At 34.1% G+C, this 22495-nt stretch overlaps 1 protein-coding gene across 3 annotated transcripts in view; it reads left to right on the top strand.

The window, feature by feature from the left end:
- LOC128181248 (uncharacterized) overlaps positions 1-22495 on the top strand; it is a 55489-nt gene that overhangs the window by 5053 nt on the left and 27941 nt on the right. The window contains exons 2-4 of one of the 3 annotated variants that reach the window (XM_052849572.1): positions 6377-6535; positions 8220-8346; positions 18338-18432. In XM_052849572.1, coding sequence (XP_052705532.1) covers positions 6377-6535; positions 8220-8346; positions 18338-18432 — 381 coding nt within the window. Of the gene's footprint in view, positions 1-6376; positions 6536-8219; positions 8347-17517; positions 17879-18337; positions 18433-22495 lie in introns of those variants that run through there. The other 2 variants (XM_052849573.1, XM_052849574.1) reach the window with 2 other exon arrangements.

The raw sequence follows: 22495 nt of genomic DNA on the forward strand, positions 1-22495 counted from the left end.
GTCATTCTAAAACTAGAAATGTCACTGTGAAACTAGAAATTACTCAGTTTGGATAACTTACATGCTTCCTATATACATTCATTTACTTAAAAATAAAATTCGAGAAAGCTGGCTTATTTTTTGTTTAAACAGACTGTTGATTCTATTTGAGTTATGTAGGAATTTGTTTATAAGAACTGATGAAACTTCATTTAAGATATTCGGATGTATAAAAATGTTGAAAATTTAGAACTGTTGACACTCTCAAGATAAATTCTTTATTATGGGATAGATGTTAAAATTCAATTGATATATTGTCTGAAAACCTGCATTTGCTTGGCTTTCAAATTTGATGTACATGATTTATAAAAGAGAGAGAGAGAGAAGAAAGAGAGAGAGATTCTCTGTTGACATCCACCATGGCCATGTTTATCCACTCCTTTGGAGAGAGAGAGAGAGAGAGAGAGATGCACTGGAGGTTGCTCAGTGCATCAAGTATCAGCGCTCAGTGAATGCATACAGTGAATGTTAAAGGTCAGACTGTGAACCAGCAGGGCACAGACAATCTCCTCATTATGTGGTGGAGGGCATTATTAATATCACCGGATCCTATCACCCCATGCATTATAACCACACTTCATCCCCTATAAGGTAAAAAAACCGTGACGAACCTATGGATGCATGGATTTCTTGTCTTAATGTCTTAGTGGTTTAAGGGTAAGCGGACATATTTACACCAAATGCGTCTCAGGTCATTCCACCAGAGACTAAATTACACCATCGCCTGAAGAAAAAAAAATCTCCCCATCTGAAACCATGACAAATTATCTGCTTGCATCTCTTGCAGAAATATTCTCTTATCAGGGTGGTATCGCATGAAAGTATTAAATATATCTTCGTGGACAGACAATCAAGCATATTCATTGCCATCGTCAAACTGCGTAAACTAACCCCATTTTTTTTTATAATTTAAAAAATTTAGAAATAGTTGGGAGCAACTCTTGGGATTTTTTTTTTCCAGAGAAAATGTCATAATTTCTGAACGTTTAAAGATATTAATAGCGAGACTAGCTGAGTCAGTTTAAAAAGTCATTGATATGAGAATCTACTCCCTATATTGTGACATATTGTTCATGAAAATATTAAAGTTGTACATGTTACTGTCCCGCGGAATAATGGCCACCCCACTGAATAACAGGGCTGAGTCCAAGATTGAAGCAGCTACCCTAGCTGCTAGGTTAGACAAAAAGGTTAATTAAAACACACAGATTTAATTAAAATGCTTTTTATTGCATTATAAGCTAGCATATCGTTCAAGATATTGAGCTATAGGTATCTGCTACGATCTTGAATTTAAAATCATCACTCTATGTGTCCCCCCAACACCCCCGGATTTTTTAAAGTGTCTTTATTACATAATGGCTCTTGACAGTGACGATGTTTATATCAATAATATATGTCATAATAATTGATATTGTGGTCTCTAGCCTCCACACCACACGCAGTTGTGCTGATTGTATAATTTTTTTGTCCATGGTTTTTTGAGTCACCGTATCAAAAACTTCCTTGTCTGCAGATGTATATAATTTTTTCTACCTCTATTAAACAGCAGGTAACCAACATTTAGTTTATAGTGTATAAACTATGATCAGTGCTACCTCACACAGTGGTTTCAAACATCTACTCTTTCTCTACCACACATTGTAAAGTCTTCCACTGCTTATTATGCAGTAAAACATGGCAAAAACAAAATGCTACGGAAGAGCCATTTTGATTCATTTACCTTTAATTTGTTATATATGGTCAGTTTTATTTGTAATACATTGTAATTTACTGATTAGAGGAATTCAACTAAATTCACCGTACTAAGCACAAATTCACTATAAGGTTATTTGCTATAACCATGTTTTACTGTACTGTGTATCTAAGATCAGATATCTTTTATTAAGATCCACAATAATTTCAAGGGGCTGCTAGAAATTCAGGTGTATTTATGAATAAAAATATGAGCAAGAAGTAATTTTACATTGATGTCATTGAAAACTTTGTGTATTTGTACCCCATTAGTTTGTTCTATGACTTCAGTCTGTCTGTCATTATTTCTATCATTATTAAAACATGACATCTGTTCATGTGGTTTGAAGCGATGTAAAATTCTTAAAAAAAGAACCATGATGCACATTTCATCATATAATGAAGCACCATTTTAAAAGTACAAGTTTATTCATGTAGAATTGATTTTACAACACCTTTGAAGAGGACAGCAGCTGCTCAAAGATGCTAAAATATAAATTTATACCTCTGCATTACATAATTCAATATTGTTGACAAACATTTATTAGAAAGGGTTTATGTAGAATAAATATATTTTGCTGAGAGGTCTGCTTGTGCCCCCCCCACCCCACCCCACATACACACAGACACTCGCACAAATCCACACGTCCCCTTTTTTGTATGATATAAGTTAGCTTAAAGAAGGTTCAATGGTTGTGGCCATTTTCAGACTCTATTGATCTCCTTTTTAAGGAGAGCTCTATATATTAAGAATAAAGAAAAATGCTCAAATTAAACGGTAAACTGTATTGACCTTTTCTTTTCTAAATAATAGTTTTTAACTAAAAACTTCCTATTAAAAAAACTTTCGAAAGATCTGATGGCTATTTGTTGACCAACCAGACTCCTTAAATACATATTTTAACAATGTATCTACAAGCATTTAATAAGAGAATATTGTAACATTTCAATTACATTGAATACATACAACTCAATGTGTGGCTGGTGATATTTTACAAACTCTGATAGCTAGCTTCTCCCTTTAACAAAACCTACGATGCTTAATGAACAGGAGGGATTTAGTAATTGAAATTAGATTAGGCTACAACCCACAGAAATTTAAAGGTACATTTGGTTTAAAAGTATTAGATTTCCTGTCTGTGTTCAAGAAACGACTCTCGTAATGGAGTCAATCAAATTATCCGTACATGATCTACAGTCGCATTGTGTCCGCGACAATTACTTTAATGACTCTGATATTTAAAAACTTAAAAAATACAATTAAATCTCGAGTTATTGTTAGTGATGCTGAAAGTTATAATGGGGAAGACGTGAACGATTTAAAAGTTTTTATGTTCCTGATTTCATGTAATTGATATTGCAGTCAAACATTTAAACTTAGAAATGGATTGAACTTTATTAGGATGTGATTTATGTAGAAATTGTGAATCAAATTTGTAAGAAAGATATGAATTACATTGAAAGGGTAATATTTAAGGCTCTTAATTAAACGTGAGAAATTAATACCCATGTTAAATTATTTAACAACCCTCATGCATTTTAAAATCTTGCATATATTTTTCAGACAGGTGTAAACCTGAATATGACTTATAATATGATATCATAGCAAAAGTTTGGTGTTCGCGATTTTATGTTCTCGCGATTTCATACAAAACAGCAGAAGTAGCTCCGAATACCCCTTCCCACAAATTTACTGTAGTCTTTGTGTCTGGAATGGGGGATATAGAAAAGATACGAGTTTTTCATATTTTTTGAAGTTTAAGGAAAGAAGACGAAAGTGTTTTGCATTGCATTACTTTTCTGGTTTTCTTTCTAATGCCAAAATCTTATGAACTGATTTACAGTTTTGAGAAAGTTAATAACTCCAAGCAATACAGCAATAAGATTAAACTCGGATTTAAGACTGGTCCGTAGTGTTACCCAAACAATGGATAACTGCAGGGGATTTCCGTTCTCTATTGATTTAAGGGAGTATTTATTCAAAATAGATTATACGAAAGTATATAATCCCCTCTATGTTATGTTGGTTCAAAATGTTTATCTTGTAAATATTACCCAGCAAATATGAATCATAATAGCGGTGTTCATTTAGCTTTTTTTAAAAGAAATATTATCCCCGGTGCAAATACAATTACTGATATTGTTTCATTGTTAATACAGGTCATAAACAAGATTTTGTTTGTTTCTGAGGAATATTAATTATATATACAGATATTATATTACACCTGAACGTAATGACGTTTGACCCCACTGTATATTAATGCATGTTCAATGATTGTGCAACTCAAAAGTACCGCATAGATTGTTCCTAATCTTGTAAATGAAAAATTATCTCTACATAGATCGATATTCTACAGTTAACTTTTAAAAAATAAAGGATTATTTTTGTAGCTGGCAAAACTGTTTGTCTTTATCAGCCACTCTGACCATTACATGTTAACATATGATTCAGGTAGAAAATTCTGATGCTCATTAATTTCAAATTAAAGGTTAAATTGGGTCTCAGACACAACTCCATGAAGATCAATTGTTTCTTGTAAAAAGCAAAATTTTGAATTTGCTGATCACTAAATGATTATAATTTTCAATCATACAAATGTATACATTTTACCTAAATTGACTGAAAATGTATTTATATAACCATAAATTCTAATTCATATCCCCATTATGCAGGACATAAAAGTGTCTCCTTTTGGATAACACTATAAACTCAGATAATAATACCACTAGCAGCAAAGCCAAAGCTATTATTACGAAAACTTGTAAGATTTGTGCACTCTTAAGATTCTAAATCAGCATTCTGTGTGAACTGAATTTGTGTCATGCGCATCCTGACACTATTTAAAAACAGCCTGTCATTTGGAAACAAAAGTTATGTGGCATCCGTTTTATTCGTCACAGGACAACCCCCACAGAAATAAATCTCTACAGTGTTCTTCTATTATATGACTTAGAAAACTGTCTACAGTGAAATAAAAAAGCTTTTCTTGGCTTATTAGTTAGAATAGTGCCGTGGTTTGCCGTTTTCATTCAGAGTTAACAGTTAAAGGTACATTTTAAAAGACACGATGAGCCGTTCAATTAAAAAACTGAAATGTGTAGTAATGAAATTCATATAAACTCTTATATCAATAAATTTTTGTCTGTGCTAAGGCCAGTAAGGGGCACAAAAACTTGTTCCAAGCTGATGTTAGATAAACCTTGATTCAGTTTGAACTATATTAAGAGGGCTCGATAATCATGTTTATTTTTAGACTGTATTGATCTCCTGGAGAAGAAGAGCTCTGCATGTATAAAAATATAGAACAACATTCAAATTTTAAAGTTAAAATATTTGTTATTTTTCTTTACTTATTAAAAGTTTATGGCTAAAAAGATCGCATCTGAAACTTAAGTAGATCTGATGTGCATTTTGTTGACCATCCAGCCTTCGTTATGGCACATCATATAAATGACTATGTCCGTTAGATTGTTTACTGGTTTTCATTCCATTCGGCTCACTATTTCATTATGATCCAGCCCAATGGCAGTCATAGGACATTTTATCAGAATCTACTAGAAAACAAATAGTGTGGCAATCAAAAAGTGGCTGCATGATGACACACAACCAATTGCTCACACACTTTAAGATACATGTATATCATAGGCTTAACTTTTCACCATTCTGTGTTGAATTTTCTCTTAACTTTTAAGAGCTACATGTTCATGAAATATTGTCAATTTTAATTTGACTATTAAACTAAAAGTATTCTCTCTCCCCCCCCCCCCCCCAACACCTTTATTGCAGGGACAGCAAAAAACAGTCAACTCTGAGAACCATCAAAAATATACCACCAAAAAAATAAACCTTATCTAGCCGTTCTAATGGAATTATCTTCAAAGGATGAAATAACAATTATGGCATATTACATTCAGGAACACACAGCCGGCCAGAACGTAAGATAAATGACTACATGATGTAACTTTAATGTCTCTGAAACTATCTGGACTTGGTAATGTTGTGTGTCGTACCACGATCTGAGTGACAAGCCTTAGTTTACCTTGTAATAATGTTGACAATACCAAGGTATACACTGTTTACTGTCCATAACCAGACCTGTCTCCCTTATTTTTGTTTATTTTACGGAGGGAAGGAAGGTCATTGGTATATTAAGGTCTAGTAAACGTCTTTTATTCTTTCATATTTGCTTTGGAGTAAGAAAAATAATTTAACAAATAACCCCCATCCCCCACCCCCAAAAATACTTTGATTCAATCATTTGATTTAGAATAAGAAAAAATAATTTAACAAACACCTACAACCCCACCCCTACCCCCCCCCACCCCCTCCCCCCCAAAAAATGAAAAAAAAATAAAAGAATAATTCAGAATTTGATCTTGTCAAGCTCACATGTTAGACTTTAATTTGTGATATGTAAATGGTACTGTCTCTCTGTAAAATCTCTATAGGTTCAGCTCTAGTAAGATGCTTCTCCTAAGATTCCCTGCGAAGTATCAGCAAATCAATCAATGAAATTAATTTATAAAGATGCAGAAAGCAGTTTTTATTAGCTGAAAATTAAGAAGATCTTTTTATTAATTGAATTTCTCTCTTTTTTTTAAGGTGTCCCTTATTTTGGAGGATGGAGAGCCAGGAACACCTCTGTCTTTTTCATTGGAGAGAGAGAAGAGTCCGTTTGGACTACCTACTTCTGAGTCACTGTCCCTGTACTCGACCAGTAGTTTCCATGGCTGGGACTCTCTGAATGTCACCGTACATGTGGTAATGCCAGGAGCCTTCTCTTAGTACACAATGCTTTAAAAGCTTAATTCTAGTCGATCATAAATTCAAGGTTTTTTTTCTTCTCCAGTGCATGCTCTCAAGTTTTTGTTGGGGGGGGGGGGGGGCTGGTGCCTTAACTGGTTGACCCCAGGATCTTGGGCTTGAGTCAACTGTTTTAATATCTTCTGATTGAAAACATTGTAAAAATTGAAATGCAATTCAGGGAGTCTTACTTTTAAACAGGTTTACAATGTATCATTTTATGATGAATATTCATTTTTCAGAAGACTAAAATTTTGACTTAATGAACATGATGAAGTCTAAAATTGTTTTCTGTACCTGAAGCTGGGGTACACTGGCTAAAATAGGCTGGTGTATTTAGATGATATATATGTTGCTATAAGCTATACTCTATATGAAGATGAAATAGAACTAAACTGCTACCCTGGCGTTCGGTTACTAGTACGCAGTGATTCCAAATTTTGCCAAAAGAACTTGCAAACTGTTAAATGCTCAATTATTGTACCTGTAAGTGCATCGAATGTTTAGCGCAAGCCGTAATTAGAAATAAAAGGATCTTCATGAATTTTGACAAATAACATTTTTGCATATATAAAAATAATAGTATTCAGAAATTCATTCTTAAAAACCATTGTCTTGGTTTACTTCTTCTGCGTAGCCCATAAATTGTGGCTGAAAGGTCGTCGGTGTCTCTCATGACAAAGACATTTCCTGAAATAATATCTGAGTACCGTAACGCACAACATTAGAAGAAATACCAAAATTTACATAGCTATCTCGTAACAACTATTTCAGGTAAAACGCAATGAATGAAACCTCCAAGTGCTAGCTGCAGGGGAAGTTTGTATTTTTCCTTCTTAAAAAATGGATGACACATAATTGGTCACGTTACATTATGGTTAGGAGAATTATTAAATGGTTCCTTTTCTACGTATTTCTTGCACTTTTTAATAGTATATACGTTGAAAACTATTAGGGCTAACCAGAAAATCAAGTTCTATTTGTTGAATTACAGGCAGTTATTTTGAAACAATTACTAGAAAATTATGACAGCAGCACTTATCTGTAATACTGACATGATTTATACACCAGTATATATTTGCACTGATCTATAAATGTATAGGCACAATATATGATATAACTGTCCCATGCCACCGGAAAGAATTTTATCAATACTACCTGGTATATACGTACTTTAACAAAGTACAAAGGCAAATTGTTTGAAATGAGTACATCAAGTAATTTTTAACTATATAGGTAATGGCAGATCAAGCAGTCAATGAGTCCATTTCGTATGTACATGTATTCTCATGAAAAGAAACAAACATGCATACATATAGTAAAACACGCTTGGATGGGTGATATTTTTCATTATAAGAGAGAATCACTATATCTGTCAAGTTTACAACATGTAATAAAGTCATGGGGAATGAAAATCACTTCACTGTAAGTGTCAATTCATTTTAAGTGTGTACGCAATAACCGTGTTTCACTGTATATTCCTTACTTTCAGCAGTTATTTGATAAAGTAGAAGCTGCTTTCACTTTAAAAAATGCTATATAGAATACACATCCAAATATAATACATGTACTTTTATACAGTAGTTGAACTTTGATGCTATTTCTAACTTGTCTGAATTTCCCCCACCCTCTTATTTTACAGACAGATGCCTCCCCTTTTGGGTCACCACTAGGGATATGGTGGTTCCTCTGTGTGGTAGCTCTGACAACAATTGCTGTCCTGTACCGTGTGGTTCCTCTGTTTCAGGCGGCATCTCCAGGTGAGGATGGTTCGTATCACATTTAGTACTCTATCAATTTTCTCAATGTGGCTATACTTTCTACCTAATGTCTTTCCACTTAATGAACTTGAGAAAACAAATGAACCACTGCCTCTTCTGACTGTAGGAATTTTTTTTTGTAACTTCCTAGCAAAGTGGTAGACAAGACTTTTTAAATTTCCATGCTAATGTGACATTCTTCATTTCTGGTTTTCTAGGAATTTAAGCCTTGGTTTTTCGTATAGAAATGACTAACTCTAACTATAAGGACAAGCATTCACATTTATTTTCAACACATGTAGATTCAATTAACTGATATTGATGTAGCTATCATTTCTAAAGCTACATATGCTAGATTTGAGAAGGAGAAAAATTATTTTATGGTTTCATCGAGAACACTTCCTAAGATTTTATTTACCAGAAACATGCTTTGGACTGTGTTCATGAACACATTAAAACCAGGCTGAGAAAACGCAGCCGAGACCTGAACAATTTGAGGATTGTGTTTGTTGATTAGAGGGATGGGTGAAGAGTAAATAAGCCGTGACGAGATACGTTACCCTCTGACAGAAGAATTTCAAAGTTCACACAATAGTGTATGGAGGAGAGAACAAAATTGTCTGGTTAAAGGGGAATAACTCTTTTTTGTAATGAAATATGTTAACCATGATCTTAGTTTGAAAAAAAAAAAAAAAAAAAAAGTATTGTGATGCTAAAAGGGAGAAGCACTGCTTGTCATTACAGAAATGTTAACATTTTATGAAATGTTTATTTAATGTCAAAAATAACATCAAAATTATCGGAAGAGGACAGTGGGAGTAAATGCACGATCTTTCTAAAGACGCCAAGTTCTACAGGCGCAATCCCCTGCAAAATCATTTACATATCTCGAAAGACCATTCCAGACAGGCAAATTATGTAATGGTTCCTCCATTTAGTTTCTTTTTTTATCTCTTTTATTGACTGTGGGAGGAGGATGTTTCCTGGTCATGTGAAGAACTGGCTGTCTCGTGTAGTTTTGTCATCAGGATGCGAGATTTCCATAATATTTCGTGACAGTATATTTCTTTTTGTGTTAGTGTATGACTTAACTTTCTCTCTGGAATTTCATTTGACCAGTGAATTTTTCACTGAATTCTGACATTTATTTGAAGGTTTCTTTTTTTTTTTTGTCCCCGTCGGGGACTTGATTTATAGGGATATATTATTCTATTTCCTGACAAGTTTGGACGTTTTCATCCTTGTTCATCAGGAAGGGGATCTAACGGAATTATCAATGATAATCAGTCTTTATATAAACTAATTGACCCATATACTGTAGCCTATGAAAGCCTTTGAAAGCAGGATAAATTATTCCTTTTTTTTTTCTTTGAAAAATAATGAAGATAGGGGCTTGCAATGTCACATGCAAGAATGTTATAATGGCAGCATGGTTTAGGAGTTAACCCAACGTTGCCAAAAATGCTCTCTCCGATTACAAAACCAATTGATGAAGCAATTCATTTTGTTTCATGTTCAAAACGAAGTCTGTCTCTTACATTTCTGTAGGTCGGACATGCAATAAACAAAAATTTGGAAACCACACCCTCCATCTAACAAATAATCTAATGATTGATCTGCATACTCCCAAAATTCAATTATTTAGGGCAGTTAACCAATTTTTCAGCTTTAATAGCCTTTTTTCATCCAGCTAGAGCATGTTTGAAAGCATATATAATGAAATAAAGTTTTAGTTCGATGAAGCCTGGTGCATGTTTTTTGACATTTGTATGTTAAAGCATGTGTTATAGTTCCATTGCATAATTTTAGTTCATTGTGATGATTGAAGAACCTCGTTGTAAACAAAATTCTGTACTGGTCAAGGCTATAGTATAAAGGACAGCCTGTCCCTGTTATCATCAAAAATAGCAGTTACTAATCCCTGGTCTGGGAGTACAGACCAATAATTCCTCTTCATCAGTAAATCCCCATCTTATAGGCCGAGCCTGACCATATCTTGGGTGGCATTTTTCTTGGGGGATTTACACCTTCTAGATCTTTGCACTGGGTAATGGTATGGACGTACCGGTAGATGATATGATTAATATAAATCCTATTCAGATTTTGTGTGGGGCTATTAAACAGAGAGGAGATCCAGACAGGTCGGACCTTTATACTCCTGGGTTTGTATGCCACATGGCCAACTTTTAAAAGAGCTTAACAAGATTGGAAGAGTTAGCCCCCTTCCCTTGTTCACTTTGTCCATTCAAGCAGAATTGATCCTCATCTAATGCACCATAAATTTTTTTCCTCCAGGCTATTTACTGTAGTAAGTTTCCTAAGAATAATAAATAGGATGACACTCTATCCATTGCATGTGAAAGAACATCTGTTTAAATTCACGGAGCATTTATTTCGGACATTCTGTCGTGGGTCAGTTTGCTTGGCCATCGACTGAACCCTCAGAACTAGGTCCCCCTTACTTATATATCACTTGGATTCTCGCAATCTCATAGAACTGATATCCCCAACAGTGATTGGAAGTGTTAATTGGAAACCATTTCCTTGCAATCCAATAAATTTCTGATATTGGCTTGGCCCAATCTGTCGGCATACATTAGCACCCTTCCCAAATACTACAGACTATTATTGACAGTTCTCTCTGCTATTTCCCCTTTGAACGTTTATTGTGTTATTCAAACTATTGCCTTGGAAAGAACAATTTTTCCAATTATTATGGAATATAACCAATTGTCACTTGTTCCCTGTGGACTCGAGATTCTAGAGCCATTCACCCACACTATAATCTGTTAACCTCGAGGTATCGTCCAATTGATAATTTTTTTTTTTTTTTTTTTTTGTGGAGACATGAAGTCAGAAAAAACATAAAAATGAGAGGTGTGTTGGACATCAAGTGACATTACTCTGAAGAATGTGGGATTTGTTATCAGTTTCCTAGCTTTCATTCACTCAAGGATGCCTTTCTGTTGGTCCAAATAGTTTTGCAAATTAAAGTACATCTATGTATTTCAAATTGGGTCCTGAAACACAGACTTCTAATTTACATTGATACTTTATCATCCTGGTATTTGAAATCCAAGTCTAGATTGATTATCTCCCCTGATAGTTGTCATTTGTTTGGATTTAAATGTTACAACATTCATAATTCAGATTCCGTTCTGATGTAGCTATAGCTAGGGTAGACCATTCTCCATGGCCAGTTTTTAACACATCTGTAAAATGTCATTATACCGTTTAAAGTGAGAAACTGGGGCATTTCAATCCAACATTTTTTTGCAATATTTTGACCTTCATGCTGTAATTATTTACAAAATACACTCCATTAATTAAAGATAGTGTCATTCATTCTTTACCCCTCGGGCTTGCTATCTAGAATTTGAAAGGGGGGGGGGGCTTATGTCAATTCAGAGATTCTAGCTTAAATAGTTCATTTTGCCCCAGAAAACATCTATCATTCTCTTGTGATAGGCATTTGCTGTCTTTCATTATTTTTTTTTAAGTGAGAGAATTTGTGTGGTCTTTATCTGCCCTTAAAACCTTCTTTTGAATTTTTTTTTTGTCAATGAATATTCTTTATATAATTTTGAAGCTAAAAACAGAGGGGGCACAGTTTGAAAAAAATAACCAAAAACTCATGTAGCCAAAAAAATGAAATTTTGAATGAGCAGGTGTTAAAAGACAGCAACTCTGTTTACGAAAACAAATCTTACGTAGATGAAAGTTTAATAAGAGGTTTTCAGGACGTCATTATTATTAAAAAAAAGTCCTGCAATTGTCTCAGCCCAGAGTGCTGTACCAATAAATCCCAACAACTCCCGTGATACAATGATACAGCAGGTTCTTGGATTCTAAGAAAATGAGAATGCCTGTCATTGAAGTTGCCAAATCTAAGGAAGCACTATACTCTGTGAGGTCTTGGCTGATCTATTTGCCTTTGCCCCCGCAATACACTGTTTGGTCTCTATTCCATTCTACAAGCTATTCCATCAAAAGAGCCAATCATGAAGTTTCAGGTCTGAAGCCAGTGCAAACAGAAGAGTAATTTTAGTAAGATTAACACTTCGATTTATGATAGGACCAATATTAACTTTAGTGAGTGTTGCCAGGCATTTCTTGGGATATAGGACTATACTCTCTGATAAATTCTTAACAAAAATGGCTGTATATGTCACATTGAGAATGTTCATTTGTCTTCATCCTACATATTAATAAGCTCGTAAACTATATTCAAATGAATTCATGAGCTGTTAATGTGGTCTTTTTTTTTATTCTCTTGTAACTGCTATGAAATTCAAAAAGATAATGAATATACATTCCTTGCATTACATATACATTTTCAATGTGTTTTCTCCCTGTTACCCAGTTTGATGGACCAAGTGCTTGATGAAAAAAAGTAGCCACCATTTTTTGACACTGACATATTTTAACCCTCAGTTATATCTTTATAGTCAACCCACTGTCAAACTCCTTTGAACTTTTTTAACAACTATTCAAGATATTTATTCAACAGAACTTGTCCATGACAAGATAAAATAAATTAATTGGAAAAAGCATAAAGCATCTACAACTACTTTTTGAATTTGGACGTATAAGTTTGATTAAGTTTACCTTGAGTGATTAAGGTTTTGTTCTTTTGGTGTCAATAGAAATACTTGATTCAGAGACAGTGAGATTTATTGAGAGCTTGTAAGTACAAGACATTTATTTGTCATATTTCGATAAAGTTCATCAAAAAAAAAAAAAAAAACCAAAATGTAAATTGCCTGTTGATTTGGAGCAGCAACACATTTAATACTGATAACAGGATTAATGTCGCTATTAGTACGACCTTTTTTTCCCTATTGCATGCAAACCATGGGGTAAACCAACCAAATCAGTTCATCTCAACATTCCTCATAAATCTCTATCAAATCTCAGTAACTGTTAAGTGGTCTTGTGCATGAAAGACTTCTGCAGATAGAAAAAAGACTTTCAGGGACAGCCGTCATTAGCGAAGGTTCTTTAGGGACCAGCGAGTGTATGGGGTACTCCAAACATTAAGCCTTAGATCAACTTGGTACCAGTCGTACTCTGAAACCAGAGACTTGTTGCATGATGGGAAACGGTATATCCACGCAAGTTTGTCCGATAGAAGACTAATACTGGTTTGGACTAACAGAGTTAATGTAATTGCAGAGAGGGCCATTAAGACCTGGCAAACTCTATTGCTCAGTAATCTGCGATGGTTTTCAGGATGTGTCATCGTCTACATCAATGGGTAACAATGTCGGCCAGCAATTAGACTGCTGTAATTAAAATCTTGATTAACTCCCAACTCTAATGAGATGGTGTCACATAAGAGTAAATCACACAGGTGCTTTTTTTGCTGCAACCACAAGAACAATTTGTTTCTCCTTTGAGACTCTGTTAAACCATTACTGAACTCCATTGCATTTCTAACATAAATTTGAAGTTAATTATATGCAAAACAGGAACTGATGGTCTTTTATTTTTTTAAAAATCATTTGCACTCTTTAGATCTTATTTCTTTCTTGTCGTGCTACAAATGTATGATATTTTTTTTGCTTCGGTCAGACCTGGCTTTTATTGTTTCCTTTTGCTGTGTATATTGTCTATACAGTTCAATGAGAATGATAAAAAAGAAAGAATCGAAGAAAAAAATTGAGGAAGTCATTGAAACATGGTCCTAATAATTATGAAAAGCTATGGTCTTGAAAACCCCTTTCATTTAACCTCAGAAGTCCCCGTTTCATCGACAGAGTTATGGCTTCCTGTTACGAGAAACAAATCGATTGAAAGGACTTCTTATCAATTTATCAATATTACATATGATTATCTAGAATCAAGTCTTGTATGATTTAATTTTGCCAACAGCCCCAGAGGAGATGTTAAACTTGGCATGTCTGGGGGAAAAATTTAAAAAGTCAGCAACGTAGAAACTCTCTGGTGGCCAAAAGTGCTTTTTCATGTGGTCTTTGCAGATGGAGGCGCTATAAGGAATTTTTCGCTGTTTTTTCGTTATTTTGCCAACGTATTTATAAACGTTTCTGCAGGGAAATGGCAAACTACTTTCACCTCTATTAACTTATTATTAGCAATAAATGTCAAGTCTGTGAATGATCTCTTGGTAGTTGAATTAATTTTCCAGTTTTGTGCCTTTAGGGAAAAATGACAGTTTTCTATCTATTTAAAAAAAAGCACCTCTTGAAATATTTCCTACTTGTAGATGCATTCTCATCTTTGTTCATTGTGAATGCACCAATAAAACATATTAGTTAAGCAAGATGTAGTGCAAACGCTTTATTTGCCTTTCATCTTAAGGGTCCTTATAACCGTGGACTCTTCATTCAGATTATCAGAAAATTAGTACAATCTATTGCGACTTCTTTAAATAAAACATTCAAATTTGCTACAAGAGACTCTTTAGAGAGTTATTAGCTCCATTGAAGGATGGGGCCGTCTTCTCCAGACAAAACCACTTAACAGGATAACACTGTACTTTTGCAGGGTTCTCACCCACCGTGCAAACACACAAACAGGGTGAGGAGAGAAGGGGAACTAATTGACAATTTGTGTCACGTTTGGCATGCCTTTACACACTCCCCCTATTGTCACTTCTGGTACAGATGCATGCTGGGAGTTCATCTCTCCAGCAGATCTTGGGATTAAGACCAAAAAAGGCCGATCAAAAACGCGGGTCTGCCCTAATTAGGCGGATGCACAAAAAGTCCTCGATTAGATTGTGAGGGTCTTCTGAATTCATAGACAGATAGGATTAAAATTAGAACTCATGGACAGGAATTAAGGGTAACTTAAAGCAAAAGGGGTCTGATTCTTTTGAAGGTCAAAGATAGTCATCAGACCCAAAACCATCGCCAATGTTCAGGCGACTACCTGTTTTAATGTTATTAGGTGTTACACACTAGAATACAGGCTGAGAACTGAGCAAGAACAATCTCAAGTTACAGTGTCAAAGTCTGATCCAGGTGGGCTGCACAGGTGAGAGAGTGGCACTTAAAATACCCTAATTGTTGCGTTAAGCAGAAAAATAAAATAACACAAATGATATCTCTTTTAAGAGGGCTCTGCTGACATTGACCGAAGAAAGAATTTGTTTTCTGGGTTGTCTAAGTTTTTATTTTTTTAATTTGTTACTTTGTTGAACAAATCTGACACTTTGTTATGCCCCTTGTCTCTGTGGAATATGTTTTCCAGTATTTACATTTCAATTATATTTTAAGAATTCATATCTTGCTTCGTGAGCAGCTGTCATTACCTATTAGAATCGGGTTTGATGCTTACATCAGTAGGTTGTAGGCAGTGTTTTCTGTGAAGTTGGTGAATTTTATTCTGATCTGAAGAAGACAGCACACAGCAGATCTTTTTACATGCAGAGATAATCCTTGTCATTTACGGGAAATTTATATTAACAAATCAACAATCAAATCCTTGTTTCTGCTTCATTTTGCATTTCCACTGAGCCCCTCTCTCAGAATGGTAGATTGTTATAGTAATGTGCAAGACATGGCAACTAATTGCCATATAATAGATATGAAAATCTTGTATTATATACACTAGACCAAACGATTACAAAGAGACTGTTTGCTTTGATTCTGCGCTATCATATTGTATATACATTTTTCTTTTTCTGTTTATTTAATTTTTTTTTCAATATTTTGGTTTTTGTTTAAATGACCATGAATTATAAAACAAGATGTTTCTGAAGTTTTAAGATTTAGTTGGTCATGCAGCAAGGATGATGAAAACTAAAGTACATTAATGTACTTGAAAACTAGAACCTAATGTTTAGGGCATTGGTTTTATGAGGTTATGAATGTTAGCACTTGGGATTTGGTTTATCTAAAGACTTAGAATGCCTTGTGTAGTATGTTGGTAGTATTACTGCCAAAAGTAACAAGAACCCTGTCTCCCACTAAAGCCATGCAATATTGTGATTAAATCAGAAGGCAATTGCACACGTAATTCATATTTGTTGCCACAACAGCAATCAGCATTGTAACAATTAATCTCACAATATTCATCAGAATGATGAATATGAGTCAAATATCAGTTTTGAGTTTGTCAGGGGGGAATTTTTTGGGTTTGCAAAGTGTTGTGCTGTAGTTTGTTTGGCATTCTTAAGATTCTCCCAAGCCATATGCAGGTTTGTTTTATTTTTAAAAAAAAATAAATATGTCAAATTTATGTTTGCAACATGTGGGAGCCCTATTTATATTTGTTACAAAAAATGTTGTGTTGAATGAATTTACAATGCTGAGCTGCACTATAGCCGTCACAATGCAAGGATTTATTCCAGCATTAATGCTGAGCTTTAGTTACTCAAAAGGTTTTAATAAAAAAATTTAAAAAAAAAAAGGACCATGAACTTAATGCAATGGAAAATATATCTGCCAAAAGATTTTTTGTAGAAAATACATCCTTAAAATTTAGGAGACCACCGTTCTTCATTGGTTTGGAATTCATATTCGCACCTGAAGTTTACAGAGTATTTATTTTTTTGTCCATTCTTCTGTGCTTTCTCAATATGTTTCGGATAAAAGGCTTGCAACTGTTTGGTTTTCATGCATTGCTGTGATTTGAAGGATTCTGGTGTCAATTAGGGACACCATTGATGGATGGCCCTCAGTTTATATAACTAACTGATAAAGGATATTATTCAGATTTACTTTGGCAGAGTAAAAGTTATCTCCATGTATCGGGGTATAGAAAAGAAGACAAATGGATGGAGCTTAGGGTCGAGTCCTCTGGCACAGAGTCGATGAAATACCGGGGGCTTTACTAGCAATTTATCTTCTGCGAAAAGCAATTTACCACAGAAAATGGTGCGAAACTGTCATGATTAATTTTTTATGAAACAGTTTGTGTTTATCTTTGATTTTGACTGTCCAAATGCTTTCACTGGACTGTACTGAATTTGTATGGCACACTCTACGCATATGTAGATATATTACAAAGAAAATATAAATGAGAGGTAAATTCCCGCTTCTTAGACATGCAGCAATATTTCCAAAATGTCACATTGTTCACCTGCCCAGGTGTAAAAAGGTAAAGAAAAAAAAAAGAAGAAAAAAAAGCCAAGTTTTTATATAATGCTATGTAAAAAGAATTGTTATTATCATAAATTTTGCATACATTGTTGAGATATGAGGGACTGAATGAGACCATGAATTTGACAAAAGGTGCCTCGGTCACCAACCAAACCTGTGGCCTTTCTCACTCATCATTTAAATGATCTGTATATATTGCAGTATATACTGGTAATCAGTGAAGTGGAATTTAGTTAGTGGTTGGATTGAAAAACATTTTTCTCCTTCATTAACCTTTTGTTTACACATTACGTACATTCCACCTAACACTAAAGCTTGTACCATTATACACCATGGAATGAGACATGTAGTGTTGTCGCTACTACCGATTCTCTTCTTGTTTTCTCAAAGTGTCAGACAGACATGATAGCTCCTTGAGGAGAGATTTCCTCAACAAGCCAGAGCCCAGGGTCTTTGATACGTTTTTTTGCAAGGTACAATAGCTAGCTTGTAATGCAGGGATAAGTCAAGGCACACGAGGGGTTGATTGCCGGTTACGTGCCTTTTAATTCTCTTTAATTCGAGACGTCTTAATTAAAAAATTAAATAACGTGCAAATCTGTCGGGTTGTGAAACAAAGTGATAAAGTGGTGAGAGAAAAAAAATGTGAGAGACGGCAAATAAAAAAAAAAAATTCCGGAATTGAAACATTTGATTAATCAGGATTGAAATATCTAAAAGTGATATCAAAGAGAGATAATAATGCCACCTTACCTGAGCCAGTTAAAGATATGTCTGATTTTCCGTGCGGTGGAGTAAATAAACAAAGTGATCGTAGTGGCTGAATTGTATGCCAACAACAGTGACTGAATTCGCACTGGTGGGCAGGCCTATTACATTATGGAATCTACTACTATGGCAGGGTAATGGGAATATCTGATTTTCTGTTTTAGTGGACTCGGAGGCCAGTTGGACCAGAATCTTTAAGTGTATGTGGAGGATAAATAGTGAACCCTGCAGACCTCAGACCCAACATGTAGTGGCTCAGGTAAGTCTAGTGATGATGGCTCAATTATTTCTGTTTCAGTCAAAATGTATACAGGTATGTCAATTTAGAGAGAACTCTTTGGATAATGGTTAGCTTGATGTTCAATTGACTTGTGTATTACTTTTGTATTACAAGATATACAGTACAAAAAATGATGCTTGCTAAGTATATTAAATGAAGATTTAGATTGAACACCTTTTGTACAATGAAGATAACCAAATTTCAGTTTGCAGATGGAATTTGGGTTTTTTCTCTTCCATTGAAAAAATTATATTCATAAGTTCGAAAAGTTAAAAGGAATATTGTAACTGACAGTGTCAGTGGATGAAATGTGTAGCAATTTAGACAGGTTATTTGATGAATTTGAAAGAATTTCATAAACTGATAAAGGACTTCTGGATATGACAGCCATGGCTTGACAATCTGTCTCCTCCATGAGTTGGGAGATCTAGAGTATAATAAACGCCTGTTTTATGCCATTAATCAAGTGTTCAAACCTTCTTTTGAACCCTAATTTAGCCTCATTTGTTTACCTATTCCTTCATATTTTATGGTGAAATTTACTTTCAACTTTTTTTTAAATATTTGTGTTTGCCTGATTTAGTCAAATGATGTTTGCCTTACACCCCGAACATGAGTTATATGCCCAAGTCTATGTGCTTAATGTGAAAAAGATCATTCAGGGTTTTTGCCGATGTTTGAGGAACAACAGAAAAAGAAAATAAAGTCCGCCTTTCAGACCATAAAGTTTTATTTCAATTTCATTCACCAGTAGCATATTTTTTTCTCTTTTTTTTTTGAATATAGCAATGAAAATCAATATTGAAAATACATAGGGTGCTTTTTGTGGATAAGAAATTTACTTCTGTCTCGCCGATCACTAGATGAATTGCACTGGTGTAGCTCATTTGATGATTCTATCCAGTCCCTCACAAATCCACTTGTCCGTTAAATTCGTTTGGAAAATACGTATCAAACCCAAACCAAATTGTCCATTACATTGAGGGTTTATTCTTTGCTTTTGATGTGGCCTGGTTCGGATGGAAAGAGATCAAAAGAGATATCTCTACGTGATGTCACTGCAGCCCAAATAATTTTGCTGTTTTTTGACGCCGGACGTATATAAATTATGTTAATTTTGAAGATTCTGACGGCTAGCTAGCATGATGAGAGATCCAAGCTTGATTTTTTTAAAGACACTTCGTAAAATTTTTTTTTTTTATTTAAACTTTATTAACTTTAAACATTATGGTAATGAAACACATTTTGATGGATGTTTACACTACATTAAATAATTTTTTTTTTATCTTAATTATGTAAGAAATTCATTTTTCCAAAAAAGGTTGTAGAAGAGGCGCATTGACAAGTCATGAAATTTATAATGATGTATGACCATTTTAAAACTACATCGATCAAAACGTCATGTGTTAAATTAACTAGTTTACTTTTTGAAAAGCGTGAAACAGTTAGTTATTGTGGCTTTCAAGTTCAGTTTGATTGTGTCCTTCAGTTTCAGAAATTGAATTCGTGAATTATTGATGTATCTTTTGTTTTTGTAATTTTGAATTCCTGGGGTATAATTAAACTGTTATAAATTTTTTACCTGTGTAAATTAATTTGACAAAAATCCAACAGATCTCATATGCTTTTCAGAAACTGTCTAATTAGCGAGTTAGAAGCTTTTTCCTGTATGTATGTTTGTGTAGCGTATTATGTAACTCAGGCAGAGAGAAATGTTCTCCAAAGGTTTGGCTTGATTTGAAATAATTCATTGCACAGTGACGCCTGGTAAGTTAACTATAAATAGATGTACATGTACATATAACAAGAAAAAACGAGAAACTGGCCCCAATTCATTCACTGACTGATGTCTACAAGTGCATACACTGTATTAGTACTAGCAGTCAGTTGGAAACATGTTGGGTAGGATGATGGAGAAAGGTCTTATCTTGTACTCTCCCCCAACTGCATATAGAGACATATAGCATTATGCATAAGCGGTGTTGACAATTACGTAGAAAGTAGATGCTTAGTCATAAGGTTATATTAGTTTAGGGATGAAAATATAGGTATTTTTTAATTGGCATTAAGGTTATAATAATGTTAGCCTTTTTTTTTTGGGGGGGGGGGGCAGGGGTTTAATATGTCATTCCTGTTGTTCTAAACAGATTCTGAATTCTTTTCATTCTAATGATTTTTTTTTATAACTGTTATAGTTGAAACTTTAGTCATATAGTGGGAAGATTGCAGCAGATTCTGTTCTTTTTATGTGACATGAAATATTATAGCATCTGCAAAGACTATTATTTGAGGTGCATGTATTACAAGCCTTTATTTAAGTTATTTAAATACAATTCTAAAAAATATGTGGCAAGATAGTCAAAGCCATAATAATATATAAAGTATCTTAGCAATGTCATAGTAAAGATTATTTAATTACGAAAACTCTAGACTATGTTACAAGGCAAAAATTGGTTATCTCCCAACATTTATTTCCTTTTCATGAAGGAATACCAATGTGTAAAATAATATTAGCAATGGCATGAGAATATCGGTTACAGTTGCCAGATGAACCAAAAGTACTCTTTAAGTCAAATATGAGCCAATATATGTCTTGTTTTCATGTTTTTTTGAGAAGTTGCAACGAGGATTGGTTCATATCTAAGTGATCTTACAGAAAAAGTCAAATATTGAGCAACAGGTTGACCTCATCTAGATAGTTGTAGACTTGTAGTAGACATTGTTTGGTTGTTTTATGCTTTTATCAAGATGTATGTATTGTTTTTATGAAGTTAGTCTGGCATTTATTAAAAAAATGGGCTAAAATAATATAATGGAAAGATATACTGTAAAAGTTGTTATTTATGCGTGGGGGAAATTTACACTAGTTATGCGGTAAACTGAAAAACATGTAAAACACGCCCGCGCGAATAGTACAAAAATCAAAACTTTTGAGTGGTAAATCACGCATCCGCGTATTTAATACCCGCGCGTATTGTTTGACTATAAAAAATGCATTCTTTAACCACCAGCGTTAATAACCACTTTTACAGTAACCCACTTCTCTGAAGTTATATTATAATTTTTGACCATAGATTTGATTGATTTAAGACATGCAGCCTGTTTTCATGTATGTTAAATAATATATATTTGAATAACTTGCATCAAACATCTTAAAAGTTTGTGGTTAATTAAAAAAAACAGAGATGTCAATATTAATCGGATATATAAGCAGGGATTAAGATTTTAATCTCTAAATGCTGGATAATCTCTTTTGTTTCAGTTTTTCCATTTGTTTAGCTACTTAATCATATTTGTAGAAAAAGAACGACTTTTAGAATAAACATATTTGTTAGCATTATTAAAGGTTGACTGGTCTTAAAAACTCTGTCGGAAATTTCCTCGAGACAGAAATAGGAATGCACATGTAATTTAACTGTAAAACATGAATCATATGTGAGCATTAAAATCTGGTAAACTGAGTGCAATGTCACTTGTGGCCAAGGTGACTTCAATATCCCAATACTCTCTGGATTATATAAAGATTTTTTTTTGTGCAATCGTGCCAAGGTCCCCAATAGGTGAGAAATGATAAGTGAGAAATCGCAAAGAGCACACTTTGAAATTGGATAGTTTTGTGCATGTTGGGGAGAGATCCCGCTCAACAGTTCTTTAAGATCGGACATTGTTTAATTGCGTGTGATAACCAGAAATTGATTTTTTTTTCGGTGGCGTCTTAAATTAGAGCTAATATCAGGTGTTGGCTAATACACAGGGGGGCATAAAAAAATACCTTTGTTCAATATTCCAGATTATGTTTGTCTGGAATAATTGTTCTTATCTCAAAGTGATTATAGAGTCACGTCTTAAATGAATTGGCACCAATTTGAAGAATAGGATCATCTTATAAAGGTGTTGAACTATCTAACTATTTCAAGATAACGTGCAAGGGTGACTGGCCAAAGACAAAACAATTGTGGAATTAGGTTCAAGTAGGTGGAGGTAGCATCTATTGTCTTCTGAGGTGTTTTAAATCCAGTGAAAATTTTTGTTTTAATTCCAA

This window comes from Crassostrea angulata, chromosome 4, assembly GCF_025612915.1.
Source record: "Crassostrea angulata isolate pt1a10 chromosome 4, ASM2561291v2, whole genome shotgun sequence".
Classification (NCBI taxonomy): Eukaryota; Metazoa; Mollusca; class Bivalvia; order Ostreida; family Ostreidae; genus Magallana; species Magallana angulata.